At 39.4% G+C, this 20,487-nt stretch overlaps 1 protein-coding gene across 1 annotated transcript in view; it reads right to left on the minus strand.

Annotated features, from left to right (window-relative positions):
* Positions 1-218: 218 nt before the first annotated feature.
* Positions 219-20,487, minus strand: part of LOC113780909 (glycosyl hydrolase 5 family protein-like) — a 50,323-nt gene continuing 30,054 nt past the window's right edge. Inside the window, exons 3-7 of the mRNA XM_027326692.1 lie at positions 3,851-3,886; positions 3,412-3,628; positions 1,601-2,120; positions 839-1,430; positions 219-655 (exon numbers count right to left, since the gene is read on the minus strand). Coding sequence (XP_027182493.1) covers positions 219-655; positions 839-1,430; positions 1,601-2,120; positions 3,412-3,628; positions 3,851-3,886 — 1,802 coding nt within the window. The remainder of the gene's footprint in view (positions 656-838; positions 1,431-1,600; positions 2,121-3,411; positions 3,629-3,850; positions 3,887-20,487) is intronic.

The following is a 20,487-nucleotide window of genomic DNA, read 5'->3' on the forward strand; positions in this document are numbered from 1 at the left end:
AACTAGCTTAGAAATTTCTTTTTTTTTTTTTTCAAAAAAAAACTTAATTTAAGACACATGGAGTAATGTAGATTGTTTCTCCTCCTCATTTGTTTCCACCCACCCCCACCCGGCCCCACCTTCCTTACAGTCCAAACATTACATGGCCTCGCTTCAGGCCCTACTCACCGTTTAAATAAAGTGTTTGCACATTTTTTATCCAAAAAAAAAAAAAAAAATTAGCTTTCATTTGTAGGAACAAGCTTAAACCATTGCCCCTCAGGATTTTCAGCACAATTAGGAACGTCATTGGAATTCTCGTCCAAGCACAGACACTTCCTAGTGACAACCACCGAGTCGGAAGAGTTCATCTCCAAGCACAAATATCCACCTTGGGCAGCAATGTGAAGCTGGGAGCTTGAAACCATTTTCCACAAAGTCGTTTGGTTCCCACAATCACTTGAAACAGTTGCCGGCTGACCATCACCAACAGCCCTTAAACACCCAAATGTCCCCTCGGCCTCCAGTTGAATTGAACTCCCAGCTTCCTGTTGTTTCCAGCGACCTGGACTTTGGCAATCACTACCCCGGACACTACCGTTATTTCCAATCTGGGCACATAGGCCACTCTGGGGATGATAAAGCTTGGAATGTGTTGTGTTATTCGACTTTGGATCTGCATGGCATAGAAACAAATTCACTATATATATATATATTAAAGAGCATTTAGCATCATTAAGAAAATGAACATTTATTTTGTTTCCAGCGTCAGCTAGCACAAATTTGAAAGAAATGCATACTTTTTTTTTCATGCGGAAAATCTTGTCAAAAAAACAAGTTTGGTGATCATAATTCATACCCCAAATAATCTGTTTTACAAGCTGCAGCCTCCGCGAAAGAGTTGAGTTCCTGATGTGATCCCAGTTGACATCAAACATCCCATACACTTCCTCCAACTCAACCACGCCTTGCCTAAGTATATAGCTTCCCTGCAATGTCCACAAGGCCCAATCCAAATCGTGCTCGGCTACAAATGCCAACAAGCAACTCAAATACCTGTTATCTGCCTCATTCCCACCTCTTTGATCGGCTCCAAATTCACTCAAAAACAGAGGAACAGGGTTACTGCTGCTGACAACAAAAGCAGAATGATCCGCAAAACGTTGGCTCCTTTGTGCACATATCTGATTGGTTTGAGACAACCAGATTTGCCATGGAGTATCAAATGCATACCAATGCGCCTCGTACACCAGCTTGTTTGTGAAATTCAGTACTAGTGGCTTTTCCTTTACAAAACTAAGGTCAGTCTCGTACCCAAGACCTGAAACTATGATAAGCAAAGATGGGTTTTCTCCATGAATGACTGCTGCTCCTTGCGGGATGTACTCGTACCAATCATTTGTGTTCTGGCGTGGACCTCGTAGCTCATTTCTCATGCTCATGGCTACAACCTGTCGTATAAATGAAACTAAAAGTAAATAAATCATATTCTTGGTTGCTTAGTCGATGAATATGATTAGCAGTTTAGTAGATCAATAAGCTCAGTAGATTTCCTCCCAAAGCTTAATAATTACTACAGTAACCAGACCGCGTTCATGGATATATGTCATATGTTACTTACATTAGGAGCATCCTTGTACAGGTTTGCAACTGCAGTAAGGCCTTGTAACCATTCCTTGGGATCAAAGAATTCATCTCCAAAGAAACCATTTCCATCATCTCCACCACAGCACCATTGAGGTTTACTGACATGATTATCCAATATTACCATGATGTTCTTTCTCCCAAGCTCATAGACAACAGCCTTTTGGACCTCAACAACGGTGGCATCCAGCAATTGAGGATTATTCATTGCAATGCCTGCCACGGATCCATCGAGGCTCAACTGATTAAGGGACTCTCTGACTGTGAGGTTTCCGTAGTTTTCTCTGGTGAACATGAAAGTAGCCCACGTTAGCCGTACGCAGTTGAATCCCATCAAAGCTACATTGTCAACAATATAGGGCAATGGCTTCTTCTGCAGCCCCTCTACTATCAAGGGCTCTAAATGGCCTACCCAGTTGACACAAGTTAGCTTCACTCTGCTCCCAGTTTTATCATCAAGTATCCATCTTGAACTTGTTGAAAGAGGCAACGATTTGCTGAGTTTTGCAAATGAAAAAAGAAGAATCCATAGTAAGAATGTATGAAAATGAGAGGAGTTTTTCTCAGCCATTTTAATAGATGCAGAACGAACAAGACTACTACTACAACTTCAAATCTTCAATTCTAGTTTCTAGTAATTAGTAGTACTACAATTTTGAATGTGGCAGGGGACGTACTCTTACACTCTCCCATGGGTAATTAATTACTGCGCAACGACCTGTCAGGCTCTGATTAAACTCATTAAAGGAGGATGATATGCGCGATAGATAGATGATAGTTGTTTCCCATGATCCCATCCAAGTCCAACACAGCTTTCAAGTTTCAAAATTGATAAAGACTGAGTAAATCATCCCAAATTTCATTCTTTCCAAAATGAACTAGACCATCCACCCCATCACAAACATTTTTTTTCATAATCTTTATCAACGGCAGAATGGCACCAGTACAAAGGGGCCACGTCGGATTGTGTTCACCAATTATTGGGTAATTTTGGGATGCTTCATGCTATGTTATCTACCAATCAGGAGTACTTTCTTGATTTTCATTTCTGTTTGCGCATTCGACAGCAGCGGTACAGGTAAGGATCTTGATCGCCGACCACGTTGCCGGATATCTTCTGAAGCATGTTCTTCGTTCATTGTAATTTTCATATCCGGGAAATTATATGAAAAAAAAAAATGGAATCATAAACTACCTATCTAGGCCTTAGCTTTGGATGCTACAAATACAGCATTTCAGTACATGTTGCCGGTGAATAAGAAACTAAATATAGTGATCTCTAAATTAAGTACATGCATGGCTACAACTTCTAAAAGTGAACCAACAAGGAAAAAATAATTTATACTTACAGTATATCGCTCTTACCAAAATAAAAAATAAAAAAAAAAACCACAAGGATGAAATCGTGACAATTTTCGGTTCAGTTTAACATGGACTAGATGTTTCAGTTATAATGAAAGAACAAAATAGTAGTACATGTTTGATTCGTAAATTCCACCAAAATATAAGAAAATCAAAGAAACATAAATTAAAACTCCAACAAGAAATTGAAGACTTCCAAATAAATATAAAGTCAACATCAAGGCTTGCCTTGCTATCTAGAAAACATAGTTGAAAGATTGATTCCTGAATGGACACGCTCTAATCGAACTTGACTTAAAACGCAACCAGGAGTTGCACCACTCTGCTGAAATTCATCCTAACTTAAGGATCCAATTCCTAAAAAAGAAATTAACCCAAAAAAAAAAAAAAAAAATCTAGTGTATATTTGATTGAATGAGTTTGAACCATTGGCCCTGGGGATTTTGGGGATCATCTTCCTCAGGAACAATGCACTTGCTGGTTAGAATCCTTTTAGAATAGTATGGGTTGAATTCCAAGCACAAGTCATTCCCGTAATCATCTCTGCTGGCTAACTGGAACTGGGAATTCGGAGCCAGTTCCCAAGCACTTTGCCCTGTCAGGCATTCCCGCGTAAGAGCCACAGGTAATCCATCCCCAGTTGCTGTCAAACACAAGTCGCTTCCCTTCAATCTGATCGGGGTTCCCTCTCCTTCATAGCTCCATTTGATTTCGCACGTTTCTTTGGCAGATTTACATCCTTTTACTCTAATTGATTCATTTGAGTCTAAGGCACTATAAAGAACATTCATGGCTTTGGCATTCAATGTGAGATTGGTTCTATCTTGAGCATTCAACTCAGCTCTTGTTTTTGGCCGAAACAAACCTGTATCTGCATCAAGAACGTTAGCATCATACGGTCCTTCATTCACAATAAATCATAGCTCAATATCAATGGATTGCGAAAAGATAATCATTCTTTCTTTCCAACTAACATAATTGGAACCAGTAAACATGGGAGGCCTAGTGACAGATTGCCCCTCAACAAACATGGCATGATTGGTTGTCATCCTTACTCCAAGCCGTTTGAGCTTAATCTCTAGGAGACCAAGCTCTGATACCAATTGTAAGGCCCAAAGACAACCTAAGAGGGGGGTGAATTAGGTTGATTAAAAATACTTTATTGAGTTTATGCACTTTTGCTTTAATAAAAATTTACCTTCTTTTCTAGTAGTGATCAGCCAAGTAAATTTAAAGAAGAGAGCAATGTTGATCAGAAATAAGAGTATATATAAGCAATGAGAATTTTATTAAACAAAAGGAATAAGATAAAGTATCAAACCGATTGTCTACCAAACTTTCCTCAAACTTGAAGACCAATCACCAAGATGAGCACCTTCTCTTTGATGAAAAATAATCAACTCAATGTACAATGGAGGGATCACTTCCTCCTTGCCCCAAGCCTCACTTAGTCAAGCTAGGAAGTTTTACTATCACTCAGATAACCCTCAAGAAAGCTACACTATTGAAAATTTCAAACACAAGAGAAGTGCATACACGAACTTCACACTACTTGGAGAACAAATCTTGTGACAGCCCCACCTCCCCCTAAGGCGAACCAAAGGGGTTAGCGGACCGCCTGCCCAGCTCTCGCCGGGACTCAGTCGTTCACTACAATCCTCAAATATATTACAATATACATCTCAAATACACATCACATGGTCCACAATTATACATCCAAGTCTCCAATAATTACATGTCACAAAAGCAGCGGAAACAATTCTCAACTATACATAAAATGATTCCAAATCAAAACTGTACAAAACATAGGCCATCCAATCACGTGCACAAGTACTATAAGTCCTTCCTTCGCCTTGAGCCCTGTTGAGGGGAATAAAATATTTTTGGGGTGAGCTAGAAGCTCAGCGAGTAACCAGCAAAATCATTAAGCAAATATATTTCACAATGTGGCATTTCGATGATTTCGATGATGTCATGATTCAGAGATCAAATATCCGTTTAGTGCTCTCGTGAGCCAGTGAAATCATTGCACTAGAACACCCAACGCTCAAATAGATCATAACACACGAACAGAGAGAGGAAGCCCCTTTTTGAGCTCCAGATAACCATGAACATGAACCACAAACAGAATGGAGACGTTGGTGTCCAGCACAAGACTTTCCCAGAACTCATTGAAGCCAAAATCATATCATGAATTCACATGCAAGCACGCATGAGATGCAATCGAATAAATAATGCAAGAAATATTTCACAAGTACTTTGGAAATAGTTTAGGGTCACTCACCTCCACGGCTCTGAAACCATCCATCATATTGCATTACTTCACTCAAGTCCAAGCCCTAAAGCACAAACGCAAAGCAATCAAGCCCATTCCAAATTCGGACAGCATTTCCCCTGAATTTTCTTACTTTTCCAGCCACCACGGCTTCATTATATCCTCAGCCAGTCCCAAAGGTACACACACAACAACAAGTTCATCCAATAGCCATTCAGCATGCTCCAAGTAGTACTCGTACAAGTCAAGCTAGGGAAAAGTCCGGAAATGAAAGTTAAGCTCAAAACTAGAAAAAACAGTTTTGACGTCCTTTTGCGGTAATGGCACAAAAGGTACTATGAGTATCGGATGGAGGTCCAAGACCCACCGTTTCGAAGCTAAGAACCAGGGATACAACAATGTAGAAGGCCTCTCAGTCCAAATCCTAGCACAACTAGGTCAAAAATGCATAAAACCCAGCCAGAACCTCAATTGCAGGTTCCCAAATCACACAAAACTGTAATACGTCTATCTCAGCCTACACAGGTCCAATTGCATTGATTCCAAAGGCACATGAAAGCTAAGACATCAAGCTACATTTCATCAGAAGACCTGAATACCCAAATCCAAAGAATTTCCAGTCAAAAGAACCCATTTCAGACGCAGTTCTTACATCCTGATGAACCCAGAACAGCAACAGTAAATTCGGCTTATCTCATTCGACACTACTCCAATTGATCTGAAATTTTGTAGGCACCTCTAAACTGTCATTCCCTACAACTTTCATGTTTTGAGCTAAGGCCAATTCGGCCTCTAACTATGACCTAAAATTTCGGACAGAATGTTCATCACAAAACCCTCACTTTTCAATTTTTGGTCGAAAACAGAAATTGGTTGCAATTAATCACTTTTTCCACCTCCTAGAGTCATTAAACATCATTTCCAATCATCATACATGACCCCATAATCATATTCAATATGAAAACAGAAAAATCCCAATAATTATAAAACTTCCACCAAATTCAACCAAAATAAGATTTTAAATCCATAAAAGTGCATAACATTATACACCACGCAATCAATGAATGAACATTCATCAAGATCAAGGAAGGTTCCTTAAGTCACTTACCATGCACCCAAGGAAAGACCAATTAGCACCTTTGCTTCTCAAACCACTTCACTACACACCTTAATACTACCAAGAGAAAGGTTTTTATGGAGCAAATCCAAGTTTAATCGGTTAAATTGTTTGATTGGAGCAAGAAATGAAGAAGTAAGATGAAAGCTTTCCTTTCTTTTCTCCTTGTGAAGCTCAGCCAAGATGATGAAGAATGAAGGTAATTTTGGATCAATTTGGTACTTATTTGGTAAAGGTAGTAAGATGGTCAAATGTCAAAGTCCAACCTTCAATAACAAGGTGACACTTGTCACTCTTTAAGCTTGAGATTATCTTCTTGTCTCTCCAAGACAAATATCTTAACACCTTGTAAAATAATATCACTTAATACAAAATTCCAACAAGTTGTCAAAAATATAATGCATTTACCGCACTTGCGGGTCTCACGTCCAAAATACGCTTTTAATTTCTCAAAAACTAACCGATACTAGAAAAATCATTTTAAAACTATTTTTGCTCATAAACTTTATCTGGGAATTTTTCTAGTCAAGAAAATGTAGAAAAGGCGGGCGTTAAAAAAATAAACCCTAGAAAATTAAAAAAATTTCCGGGTTCTCAAACTCATTTTTTTTCGGGGCGTCACAATCTCCTCTCCTTAAAAGAATGTCGTCCTCGACATTCCCTCTTGTACCAATCAAGTCAAGACATCCTGCACAAATCTCTCAAGAGTCAAATCAAACCCACAGTCCGGCATCCTAAACTTCAAGCCTAGGATACACTACAGAGATCTGAAGCCTAAGCTCTGATACCAACTGTGACAGCCCCACCTCTCCCAAGGGCGAACCTGAGGGTATCGGCGGGCCGCCTGCCCAGCTCTCGCCGGGACTCAGTCGTTCACTACAATCCTCAAATATATTACAATATACATCTCAAATACACATCACATGGTCCACAATTATACATCCAAGTCTCCAATAATTACATGTCACAAAAGCAGCGGAAACAATTCTCAACTATACAAAAAATGATTCCAAATCAAAACTGTACAAAACATAGGCCATCCAATCACGTGCACAAGTACTATAAGTCCTTCCTTCGCCTTGAGCCCTGTGGAGGGGAATAAAATATTTTTGGGGTGAGCTAGAAGCTCAGCGAGTAACCAGCAAAATCATTAAGCAAATATATTTCACAATGTGGCATTTCGATGATTTCGATGATGTCATGATTCAGAGATCAAATGTCCGTTTAGTGCTCTCGTGAGCCAGTGAAATCATTGCACTAGAACACCCAATGCTCAAATAGATCATAACACACGAACAGAGAGAGGAAGCCCCTTTTTGAGCTCCAGATAACCATGAACATGAACCACAAACAGAATGGAGACGTTGGTGTCCAGCACAAAACTTTCCCAGAACTCATTGAAGCCAAAATCATATCATGAATTCACATGCAAGCACGCATGAGATGCAATCGAATAAATAATGCAAGAAATATTTCACAAGTACTTTGGAAATAGTTTAGGGTCACTCACCTCCACGGCTCTGAAACCATCCATCATATTGCATTACTTCACTCAAGTCCAAGCCCTAAAGCACAAACGCAAAGCAATCAAGCCCATTCCAAATTCGGACAGCATTTCCCCTGAATTTTCTTACTTTTCCAGCCACCACGGCTTCATTATATCCTCAGCCAGTCCCAAAGGTACACACACAACAACAAGTTCATCCAATAGCCATTCAGCATGCTCCAAGTAGTACTCGTACAAGTCAAGCTAGGGAAAAGTCCGGAAATGAAAGTTAAGCTCAAAACTAGAAAAAACAGTTTTGACGTCCTTTTGCGGTAATGGCACAAAAGGTACTATGAGTATCGGATGGAGGTCCAAGACCCACCGTTTCGAAGCTAAGAACCAGGGCTACAACAATGTAGAAGGCCTCTCAGTCCAAATCCTAGCACAACTAGGTCAGAAATGCAGAAAACCCAGCCAGAACCTCAATTGCAGGTTCCCAAATCACACAAAACTGTAATACGTCTATCTCAGCCTACACAGGTCCAATTGCATTGATTCCAATGGAACATGAAAGCTAAGACATCAAGCTACATTTCATCAGAAGACCTGAATACCCAAATCCAAAGCAATTCCAGTCAAAACAACCCATTTCAGACGCAGTTCTTAAATCCTGATGAACCCAGAGCAGCAACAGTAAATTCGGCTTATCTCATTCGACACTACTCCAATTGACCTGAAATTTTGTAGGCACCTCTAAAATGTCATTCCCTAAAACTTTCATGTTTTGAGCTAAGGCCAATTCGGCCTCTAACTATGACCTAAAATTTCGGACAGAATGTTCATCACAAAACCCTCACTTTTCAATTTTTGGTCCAAAACAGAAATTGGTTGCAATTAATCACTTTTTCCACCTCCTAGAGTCATTAAACATCATTTCCAATCATCATACATGACCCCATAATCATATTCATATGAAAACAGAAAAATCCCCAATAATTATAAAACTTCACCAATTCAACCAAAATCAAGATTTAATCCATAAAAGTTCATCTTATACCACCACCAATCATGAATTGAACATCATCAAGATCAAAGGAAAGGTTCCTTAGTCACTTACCATGCAAACCCAAGGAAAGACCCAACTTAGCACCTTTGCTTCTCAAACCACTTCACTACACACCTTAATACTACCAAGAGAAAGGTTTTTATGGAGCAAATCCAAGTTTAATCGGTTAAATTGTTTGATTGGAGCAAGAAATGAAGAAGTAAGATGAAAGCTTTCCTTTCTTTTCTCCTTGTGAAGCTCAGCCAAGATGATGAAGAATGAAGGTAATTTTGGATCAATTTGGTACTTATTTGGTAAAGGTAGTAAGATGGTCAAATGTCAAAGTCCAACCTTCAATAACAAGGTGACACTTGTCACTCTTTAAGCTTGAGATTATCTTCTTGTCTCTCCAAGACAAATATCTTAACACCTTGTAAAATAATATCACTTAATACAAAATTCCAACAAGTTGTCAAAAATATAATGCATTTACCGCACTTGCGGGTCTCACGTCCAAAATACGCTTTTAATTTCTCAAAAACTAACCGATACTAGAAAAATCATTTTAAAACTATTTTTGCTCATAAACTTTATCTGGGAATTTTTCTAATCAAGAAAATGTAGAAAAGGCGGGCGTTAAAAAAATAAACCCTAGAAAATTAAAAAAATTTCCGGGTTCTCAAACTCATTTTTTTTCGGGGCGTCACAATCTCCTCTCCTTAAAAGAATGTCGTCCTCGACATTCCCTCTTGTACCAATCAAGTCAAGACATCCTGCACAAATCTCTCAAGAGTCAAATCAAACCCACAGTCCGGCATCCTAAACTTCAAGCCTAGGATACACTACAGAGATCTGAAGCCTAAGCTCTGATACCAACTGTGACAGCCCCACCTCTCCCAAGGGCGAACCCGAGGGTATCGGCGGGCCGCCTGCCCAGCTCTCGCCGGGACTCAGTCGTTCACTACAATCCTCAAATATATTACAATATACATCTCAAATACACATCACATGGTCCACAATTATACATCCAAGTCTCCAATAATTACATGTCACAAAAGCAGCGGAAACAATTCTCAACTATACAAAAAATGATTCCAAATCAAAACTGTACAAAACATAGGCCATCCAATCACGTGCACAAGTACTATAAGTCCTTCCTTCGCCTTGAGCCCTGTGGAGGGGAATAAAATATTTTTGGGGTGAGCTAGAAGCTCAGCGAGTAACCAGCAAAATCATTAAGCAAATATATTTCACAATGTGGCATTTCGATGATTTCGATGATGTCATGATTCAGAGATCAAATGTCCGTTTAGTGCTCTCGTGAGCCAGTGAAATCATTGCACTAGAACACCCAACGCTCAAATAGATCATAACACACGAACAGAGAGAGGAAGCCCCTTTTTGAGCTCCAGATAACCATGAACATGAACCACAAACAGAATGGAGACGTTGGTGTCCAGCACAAGACTTTCCCAGAACTCATTGAAGCCAAAATCATATCATGAATTCACATGCAAGCACGCATGAGATGCAATCGAATAAATAATGCAAGAAATATTTCACAAGTACTTTGGAAATAGTTTAGGGTCACTCACCTCCACGGCTCTGAAACCATCCATCATATTGCATTACTTCACTCAAGTCCAAGCCCTAAAGCACAAACGCAAAGCAATCAAGCCCATTCCAAATTCGGACAGCATTTCCCCTGAATTTTCTTACTTTTCCAGCCACCACGGCTTCATTATATCCTCAGCCAGTCCCAAAGGTACACACACAACAACAAGTTCATCCAATAGCCATTCAGCATGCTCCAAGTAGTACTCGTACAAGTCAAGCTAGGGAAAAGTCCGGAAATGAAAGTTAAGCTCAAAACTAGAAAAAACAGTTTTGACGTCCTTTTGCGGTAATGGCACAAAAGGTACTATGAGTATCGGATGGAGGTCCAAGACCCACCGTTTCGAAGCTAAGAACCAGGGCTACAACAATGTAGAAGGCCTCTCAGTCCAAATCCTAGCACAACTAGGTCAGAAATGCAGAAAACCCAGCCAGAACCTCAATTGCAGGTTCCCAAATCACACAAAACTGTAATACGTCTATCTCAGCCTACACAGGTCCAATTGCATTGATTCCAATGGAACATGAAAGCTAAGACATCAAGCTACATTTCATCAGAAGACCTGAATACCCAAATCCAAAGCAATTCCAGTCAAAACAACCCATTTCAGACGCAGTTCTTAAATCCTGATGAACCCAGAGCAGCAACAGTAAATTCGGTTTATCTCATTCGACACTACTCCAATTGACCTGAAATTTTGTAGGCACCTCTAAAATGTCATTCCCTAAACTTTCATGTTTTGAGCTAAGGCCAATTCGGCCTCTAACTATGACCTAAAATTTCGGACAGAATGTTCATCACAAAACCCTCACTTTTCAATTTTTGGTCCAAAACAGAAATTGGTTGCAATTAATCACTTTTTCCACCTCCTAGAGTCATTAAACATCATTTCCAATCATCATACATGACCCCATAATCATATTCATATGAAAACAGAAAAATCCCCAATAATTATAAAACTTCACCAATTCAACCAAAATCAAGATTTAATCCATAAAAGTGCATCTTATACCACCACCAATCATGAATTGAACATCATCAAGATCAAAGGAAAGGTTCCTTAGTCACTTACCATGCAAACCCAAGGAAAGACCCAACTTAGCACCTTTGCTTCTCAAACCACTTCACTACACACCTTAATACTACCAAGAGAAAGGTTTTTATGGAGCAAATCCAAGTTTAATCGGTTAAATTGTTTGATTGGAGCAAGAAATGAAGAAGTAAGATGAAAGCTTTCCTTTCTTTTCTCCTTGTGAAGCTCAGCCAAGATGATGAAGAATGAAGGTAATTTTGGATCAATTTGGTACTTATTTGGTAAAGGTAGTAAGATGGTCAAATGTCAAAGTCCAACCTTCAATAACAAGGTGACACTTGTCACTCTTTAAGCTTGAGATTATCTTCTTGTCTCTCCAAGACAAATATCTTAACACCTTGTAAAATAATATCACTTAATACAAAATTCCAACAAGTTGTCAAAAATATAATGCATTTACCGCACTTGCGGGTCCCACGTCCAAAATACGCTTTTAATTTCTCAAAAACTAACCGATACTAGAAAAATCATTTTAAAACTATTTTTGCTCATAAACTTTATCTGGGGAATTTTTCTAATCAAGAAAATGTAGAAAAGGCGGGCGTTAAAAAAATAAACCCTAGAAAATTAAAAAAATTTCCGGGTTCTCAAACTCATTTTTTTTCGGGGCGTCACAATCTCCTCTCCTTAAAAGAATGTCGTCCTCGACATTCCCTCTTGTACCAATCAAGTCAAGACATCCTGCACAAATCTCTCAAGAGTCAAATCAAACCCACAGTCCGGCATCCTAAACTTCAAGCCTAGGATACACTACAGAGATCTGAAGCCTAAGCTCTGATACCAACTGTGACAGCCCCACCTCTCCCAAGGGCGAACCCGAGGGTATCGGCGGGCCGCCTGCCCAGCTCTCGCCGGGACTCAGTCGTTCACTACAATCCTCAAATATATTACAATATACATCTCAAATACACATCACATGGTCCACAATTATACATCCAAGTCTCCAATAATTACATGTCACAAAAGCAGCGGAAACAATTCTCAACTATACATAAAATGATTCCAAATCAAAACTGTACAAAACATAGGCCATCCAATCACGTGCACAAGTACTATAAGTCCTTCCTTCGCCTTGAGCCCTGTGGAGGGGAATAAAATATTTTTGGGGTGAGCTAGAAGCTCAGCGAGTAACCAGCAAAATCATTAAGCAAATATATTTCACAATGTGGCATTTCGATGATTTCGATGATGTCATGATTCAGAGATCAAATGTCCGTTTAGTGCTCTCGTGAGCCAGTGAAATCATTGCACTAGAACACCCAACGCTCAAATAGATCATAACACACGAACAGAGAGAGGAAGCCCCTTTTTGAGCTCCAGATAACCATGAACATGAACCACAAACAGAGTGGAGACGTTGGTGTCCAGCACAAGACTTTCCCAGAACTCATTGAAGCCAAAATCATATCATGAATTCACATGCAAGCACGCATGAGATGCAATCGAATAAATAATGCAAGAAATATTTCACAAGTACTTTGGAAATAGTTTAGGGTCACTCACCTCCACGGCTCTGAAACCATCCATCATATTGCATTACTTCACTCAAGTCCAAGCCCTAAAGCACAAACGCAAAGCAATCAAGCCCATTCCAAATTCGGACAGCATTTCCCCTGAATTTTCTTACTTTTCCAGCCACCACGGCTTCATTATATCCTCAGCCAGTCCCAAAGGTACACACACAACAACAAGTTCATCCAATAGCCATTCAGCAAGCTCCAAGTAGTACTCGTACAAGTCAAGCTAGGGAAAAGTCCGGAAATGAAAGTTAAGCTCAAAACTAGAAAAAACAGTTTTGACGTCCTTTTCCGGTAATGGCACAAAAGGTACTATGAGTATCGGATGGAGGTCCAAGACCCACCGTTTCGAAGCTAAGAACCAGGGCTACAACAATGTAGAAGGCCTCTCAGTCCAAATCCTAGCACAACTAGGTCAGAAATGCAGAAAACCCAGCCAGAACCTCAATTGCAGGTTCCCAAATCACACAAAACTGTAATACGTCTATCTCAGCCTACACAGGTCCAATTGCATTGATTCCAATGGAACATGAAAGCTAAGACATCAAGCTACATTTCATCAGAAGACCTGAATACCCAAATCCAAAGCAATTCCAGTCAAAACAACCCATTTCAGACGCAGTTCTTAAATCCTGATGAACCCAGAGCAGCAACAGTAAATTCGGCTTATCTCATTCGACACTACTCCAATTGACCTGAAATTTTGTAGGCACCTCTAAAATGTCATTCCCTAAAACTTTCATGTTTTGAGTTAAGGCCAATTCGGCCTCTAACTATGACCTAAAATTTCGGACAGAATGTTCATCACAAAACCCTCACTTTTCAATTTTTGGTCCAAAACAGAAATTGGTTGCAATTAATCACTTTTTCCACCTCCTAGAGTCATTAAACATCATTTCCAATCATCATACATGACCCCATAATCATATTCATATGAAAACAGAAAAATCCCCAATAATTATAAAACTTCACCAATTCAACCAAAATCAAGATTTAATCCATAAAAGTTCATCTTATACCACCACCAATCATGAATTGAACATCATCAAGATCAAAGGAAAGGTTCCTTAGTCACTTACCATGCAAACCCAAGGAAAGACCCAACTTAGCACCTTTGCTTCTCAAACCACTTCACTACACACCTTAATACTACCAAGAGAAAGGTTTTTATGGAGCAAATCCAAGTTTAATCGGTTAAATTGTTTGATTGGAGCAAGAAATGAAGAAGTAAGATGAAAGCTTTCCTTTCTTTTCTCCTTGTGAAGCTCAGCCAAGATGATGAAGAATGAAGGTAATTTTGGATCAATTTGGTACTTATTTGGTAAAGGTAGTAAGATGGTCAAATGTCAAAGTCCAACCTTCAATAACAAGGTGACACTTGTCACTCTTTAAGCTTGAGATTATCTTCTTGTCTCTCCAAGACAAATATCTTAACACCTTGTAAAATAATATCACTTAATACAAAATTCCAACAAGTTGTCAAAAATATAATGCATTTACCGCACTTGCGGGTCTCACGTCCAAAATACGCTTTTAATTTCTCAAAAACTAACCGATACTAGAAAAATCATTTTAAAACTATTTTTGCTCATAAACTTTATCTGGGAATTTTTCTAATCAAGAAAATGTAGAAAAGGCGGGCGTTAAAAAAATAAACCCTAGAAAATTAAAAAAATTTCCGGGTTCTCAAACTCATTTTTTTTCGGGGCGTCACAATCTCCTCTCCTTAAAAGAATGTCGTCCTCGACATTCCCTCTTGTACCAATCAAGTCAAGACATCCTGCACAAATCTCTCAAGAGTCAAATCAAACCCACAGTCCGGCATCCTAAACTTCAAGCCTAGGATACACTACAGAGATCTGAAGCCTAAGCTCTGATACCAACTGTGACAGCCCCACCTCTCCCAAGGGCGAACCCGAGGGTATCGGCGGGCCGCCTGCCCAGCTCTCGCCGGGACTCAGTCGTTCACTACAATCCTCAAATATATTACAATATACATCTCAAATACACATCACATGGTCCACAATTATACATCCAAGTCTCCAATAATTACATGTCACAAAAGCAGCGGAAACAATTCTCAACTATACAAAAAATGATTCCAAATCAAAACTGTACAAAACATAGGCCATCCAATCACGTGCACAAGTACTATAAGTCCTTCCTTCGCCTTGAGCCCTGTGGAGGGGAATAAAATATTTTTGGGGTGAGCTAGAAGCTCAGCGAGTAACCAGCAAAATCATTAAGCAAATATATTTCACAATGTGGCATTTCGATGATTTCGATGATGTCATGATTCAGAGATCAAATGTCCGTTTAGTGCTCTCGTGAGCCAGTGAAATCATTGCACTAGAACACCCAACGCTCAAATAGATCATAACACACGAACAGAGAGAGGAAGCCCCTTTTTGAGCTCCAGATAACCATGAACATGAACCACAAACAGAATGGAGACGTTGGTGTCCAGCACAAGACTTTCCCAGAACTCATTGAAGCCAAAATCATATCATGAATTCACATGCAAGCACGCATGAGATGCAATCGAATAAATAATGCAAGAAATATTTCACAAGTACTTTGGAAATAGTTTAGGGTCACTCACCTCCACGGCTCTGAAACCATCCATCATATTGCATTACTTCACTCAAGTCCAAGCCCTAAAGCACAAACGCAAAGCAATCAAGCCCATTCCAAATTCGGACAGCATTTCCCCTGAATTTTCTTACTTTTCCAGCCACCACGGCTTCATTATATCCTCAGCCAGTCCCAAAGGTACACACACAACAACAAGTTCATCCAATAGCCATTCAGCAAGCTCCAAGTAGTACTCGTACAAGTCAAGCTAGGGAAAAGTCCGGAAATGAAAGTTAAGCTCAAAACTAGAAAAAACAGTTTTGACGTCCTTTTCCGGTAATGGCACAAAAGGTACTATGAGTATCGGATGGAGGTCCAAGACCCACCGTTTCGAAGCTAAGAACCAGGGCTACAACAATGTAGAAGGCCTCTCAGTCCAAATCCTAGCACAACTAGGTCAGAAATGCAGAAAACCCAGCCAGAACCTCAATTGCAGGTTCCCAAATCACACAAAACTGTAATACGTCTATCTCAGCCTACACAGGTCCAATTGCATTGATTCCAATGGAACATGAAAGCTAAGACATCAAGCTACATTTCATCAGAAGACCTGAATACCCAAATCCAAAGCAATTCCAGTCAAAACAACCCATTTCAGACGCAGTTCTTAAATCCTGATGAACCCAGAGCAGCAACAGTAAATTCGGCTTATCTCATTCGACACTACTCCAATTGACCTGAAATTTTGTAGGCACCTCTAAAATGTCATTCCCTAAAACTTTCATGTTTTGAGCTAAGGCCAATTCGGCCTCTAACTATGACCTAAAATTTCGGACAGAATGTTCATCACAAAACCCTCACTTTTCAATTTTTGGTCCAAAACAGAAATTGGTTGCAATTAATCACTTTTTCCACCTCCTAGAGTCATTAAACATCATTTCCAATCATCATACATGACCCCATAATCATATTCATATGAAAACAGAAAAATCCCCAATAATTATAAAACTTCACCAATTCAACCAAAATCAAGATTTAATCCATAAAAGTTCATCTTATACCACCACCAATCATGAATTGAACATCATCAAGATCAAAGGAAAGGTTCCTTAGTCACTTACCATGCAAACCCAAGGAAAGACCCAACTTAGCACCTTTGCTTCTCAAACCACTTCACTACACACCTTAATACTACCAAGAGAAAGGTTTTTATGGAGCAAATCCAAGTTTAATCGGTTAAATTGTTTGATTGGAGCAAGAAATGAAGAAGTAAGATGAAAGCTTTCCTTTCTTTTCTCCTTGTGAAGCTCAGCCAAGATGATGAAGAATGAAGGTAATTTTGGATCAATTTGGTACTTATTTGGTAAAGGTAGTAAGATGGTCAAATGTCAAAGTCCAACCTTCAATAACAAGGTGACACTTGTCACTCTTTAAGCTTGAGATTATCTTCTTGTCTCTCCAAGACAAATATCTTAACACCTTGTAAAATAATATCACTTAATACAAAATTCCAACAAGTTGTCAAAAATATAATGCATTTACCGCACTTGCGGGTCCCACGTCCAAAATACGCTTTTAATTTCTCAAAAACTAACCGATACTAGAAAAATCATTTTAAAACTATTTTTGCTCATAAACTTTATCTGGGGAATTTTTCTAATCAAGAAAATGTAGAAAAGGCGGGCGTTAAAAAAATAAACCCTAGAAAATTAAAAAAATTTCCGGGTTCTCAAACTCATTTTTTTTCGGGGCGTCACAATCTCCTCTCCTTAAAAGAATGTCGTCCTCGACATTCCCTCTTGTACCAATCAAGTCAAGACATCCTGCACAAATCTCTCAAGAGTCAAATCAAACCCACAGTCCGGCATCCTAAACTTCAAGCCTAGGATACACTACAGAGATCTGAAGCCTAAGCTCTGATACCAACTGTGACAGCCCCACCTCTCCCAAGGGCGAACCCGAGGGTATCGGCGGGCCGCCTGCCCAGCTCTCGCCGGGACTCAGTCGTTCACTACAATCCTCAAATATATTACAATATACATCTCAAATACACATCACATGGTCCACAATTATACATCCAAGTCTCCAATAATTACATGTCACAAAAGCAGCGGAAACAATTCTCAACTATACAAAAAATGATTCCAAATCAAAACTGTACAAAACATAGGCCATCCAATCACGTGCACAAGTACTATAAGTCCTTCCTTCGCCTTGAGCCCTGTGGAGGGGAATAAAATATTTTTGGGGTGAGCTAGAAGCTCAGCGAGTAACCAGCAAAATCATTAAGCAAATATATTTCACAATGTGGCATTTCGATGATTTCGATGATGTCATGATTCAGAGATCAAATGTCCGTTTAGTGCTCTCGTGAGCCAGTGAAATCATTGCACTAGAACACCCAACGCTCAAATAGATCATAACACACGAACAGAGAGAGGAAGCCCCTTTTTGAGCTCCAGATAACCATGAACATGAACCACAAACAGAATGGAGACGTTGGTGTCCAGCACAAGACTTTCCCAGAACTCATTGAAGCCAAAATCATATCATGAATTCACATGCAAGCACGCATGAGATGCAATCGAATAAATAATGCAAGAAATATTTCACAAGTACTTTGGAAATAGTTTAGGGTCACTCACCTCCACGGCTCTGAAACCATCCATCATATTGCATTACTTCACTCAAGTCCAAGCCCTAAAGCACAAACGCAAAGCAATCAAGCCCATTCCAAATTCGGACAGCATTTCCCCTGAATTTTCTTACTTTTCCAGCCACCACGGCTTCATTATATCCTCAGCCAGTCCCAAAGGTACACACACAACAACAAGTTCATCCAATAGCCATTCAGCAAGCTCCAAGTAGTACTCGTACAAGTCAAGCTAGGGAAAAGTCCGGAAATGAAAGTTAAGCTCAAAACTAGAAAAAACAGTTTTGACGTCCTTTTGCGGTAATGGCACAAAAGGTACTATGAGTATCGGATGGAGGTCCAAGACCCACCGTTTCGAAGCTAAGAACCAGGGCTACAACAATGTAGAAGGCCTCTCAGTCCAAATCCTAGCACAACTAGGTCAGAAATGCAGAAAACCCAGCCAGAACCTCAATTGCAGGTTCCCAAATCACACAAAACTGTAATACGTCTATCTCAGCCTACACAGGTCCAATTGCATTGATTCCAATGGAACATGAAAGCTAAGACATCAAGCTACATTTCATCAGAAGACCTGAATACCCAAATCCAAAGCAATTCCAGTCAAAACAACCCATTTCAGACGCAGTTCTTAAATCCTGATGAACCCAGAGCAGCAACAGTAAATTCGGCTTATCTCATTCGACACTACTCCAATTGACCTGAAATTTTGTAGGCACCTCTAAAATGTCATTCCCTAAAACTTTCATGTTTTGAGCTAAGGCCAATTCGGCCTCTAACTATGACCTAAAATTTCGGACAGAATGTTCATCACAAAACCCTCACTTTTCAATTTTTGGTCCAAAACAGAAATTGGTTGCAATTAATCACTTTTTCCACCTCCTAGAGTCATTAAACATCATTTCCAATCATCATACATGACCCCATAATCATATTCATATGAAAACAGAAAAATCCCCAATAATTATAAAACTTCACCAATTCAACCAAAATCAAGATTTAATCCATAAAAGTTCATCTTATACCACCACCAATCATGAATTGAACATCATCAAGATCAAAGGAAAGGTTCCTTAGTCACTTACCATGCAAACCCAAGGAAAGACCCAACTTAGCACCTTTGCTTCTCAAACCACTTCACTACACACCTTAATACTACCAAGAGAAAGGTTTTTATGGAGCAAATCCAAGTTTAATCGGTTAAATTGTTTGATTGGAGCAAGAAATGAAGAAGTAAGATGAAAGCTTTCCTTTCTTTTCTCCTTGTGAAGCTCAGCCAAGATGATGAAGAATGAAGGTAATTTTGGATCAATTTGGTACTTATTTGGTAAAGGTAGTAAGATGGTCAAATGTCAAAGTCCAACCTTCAATAACAAGGTGACACTTGTCACTCTTTAAGCTTGAGATTATCTTCTTGTCTCTCCAAGACAAATATCTTAACACCTTGTAAAATAATATCACTTAATACAAAATTCCAACAAGTTGTCAAAAATATAATGCATTTACCGCACTTGCGGGTCCACGTCCAAAATACGCTTTTAATTTCTCAAAAACTAACCGATACTAGAAAAATCATTTTAAAACTATTTTTGCTCATAAACTTTATCTGGGAATTTTTCTAATCAAGAAAATGTAGAAAAGGCGGGCGTTAAAAAAATAAACCCTAGAAAATTAAAAAAATTTCCGGGTTCTCAAACTCATTTTTTTTCGGGGCGTCACAATCTCCTCTCCTTAAAAGAATGTCGTCCTCGACATTCCCTCTTGTACCAATCAAGTCAAGACATCCTGCACAAATCTCTCAAGAGTCAAATCAAACCCACAGTCCGGCATCCTAAACTTCAAGCCTAGGATACACTACAGAGATCTGAAGCCTAAGCTCTGATACCAACTGTGACAGCCCCACCTCTCCCAAGGGCGAACCCGAGGGTATCGGCGGGCCGCCTGCCCAGCTCTCGCCGGGACTCAGTCGTTCACTACAATCCTCAAATATATTACAATATACATCTCAAATACACATCACATGGTCCACAATTATACATCCAAGTCTCCAATAATTACATGTCACAAAAGCAGCGGAAACAATTCTCAACTATACATAAAATGATTCCAAATCAAAACTGTACAAAA

This window comes from Coffea eugenioides, chromosome 8 (genome assembly GCF_003713205.1).
Source record: "Coffea eugenioides isolate CCC68of chromosome 8, Ceug_1.0, whole genome shotgun sequence".
NCBI lineage: Eukaryota > Viridiplantae > Streptophyta > Magnoliopsida > Gentianales > Rubiaceae > Coffea > Coffea eugenioides.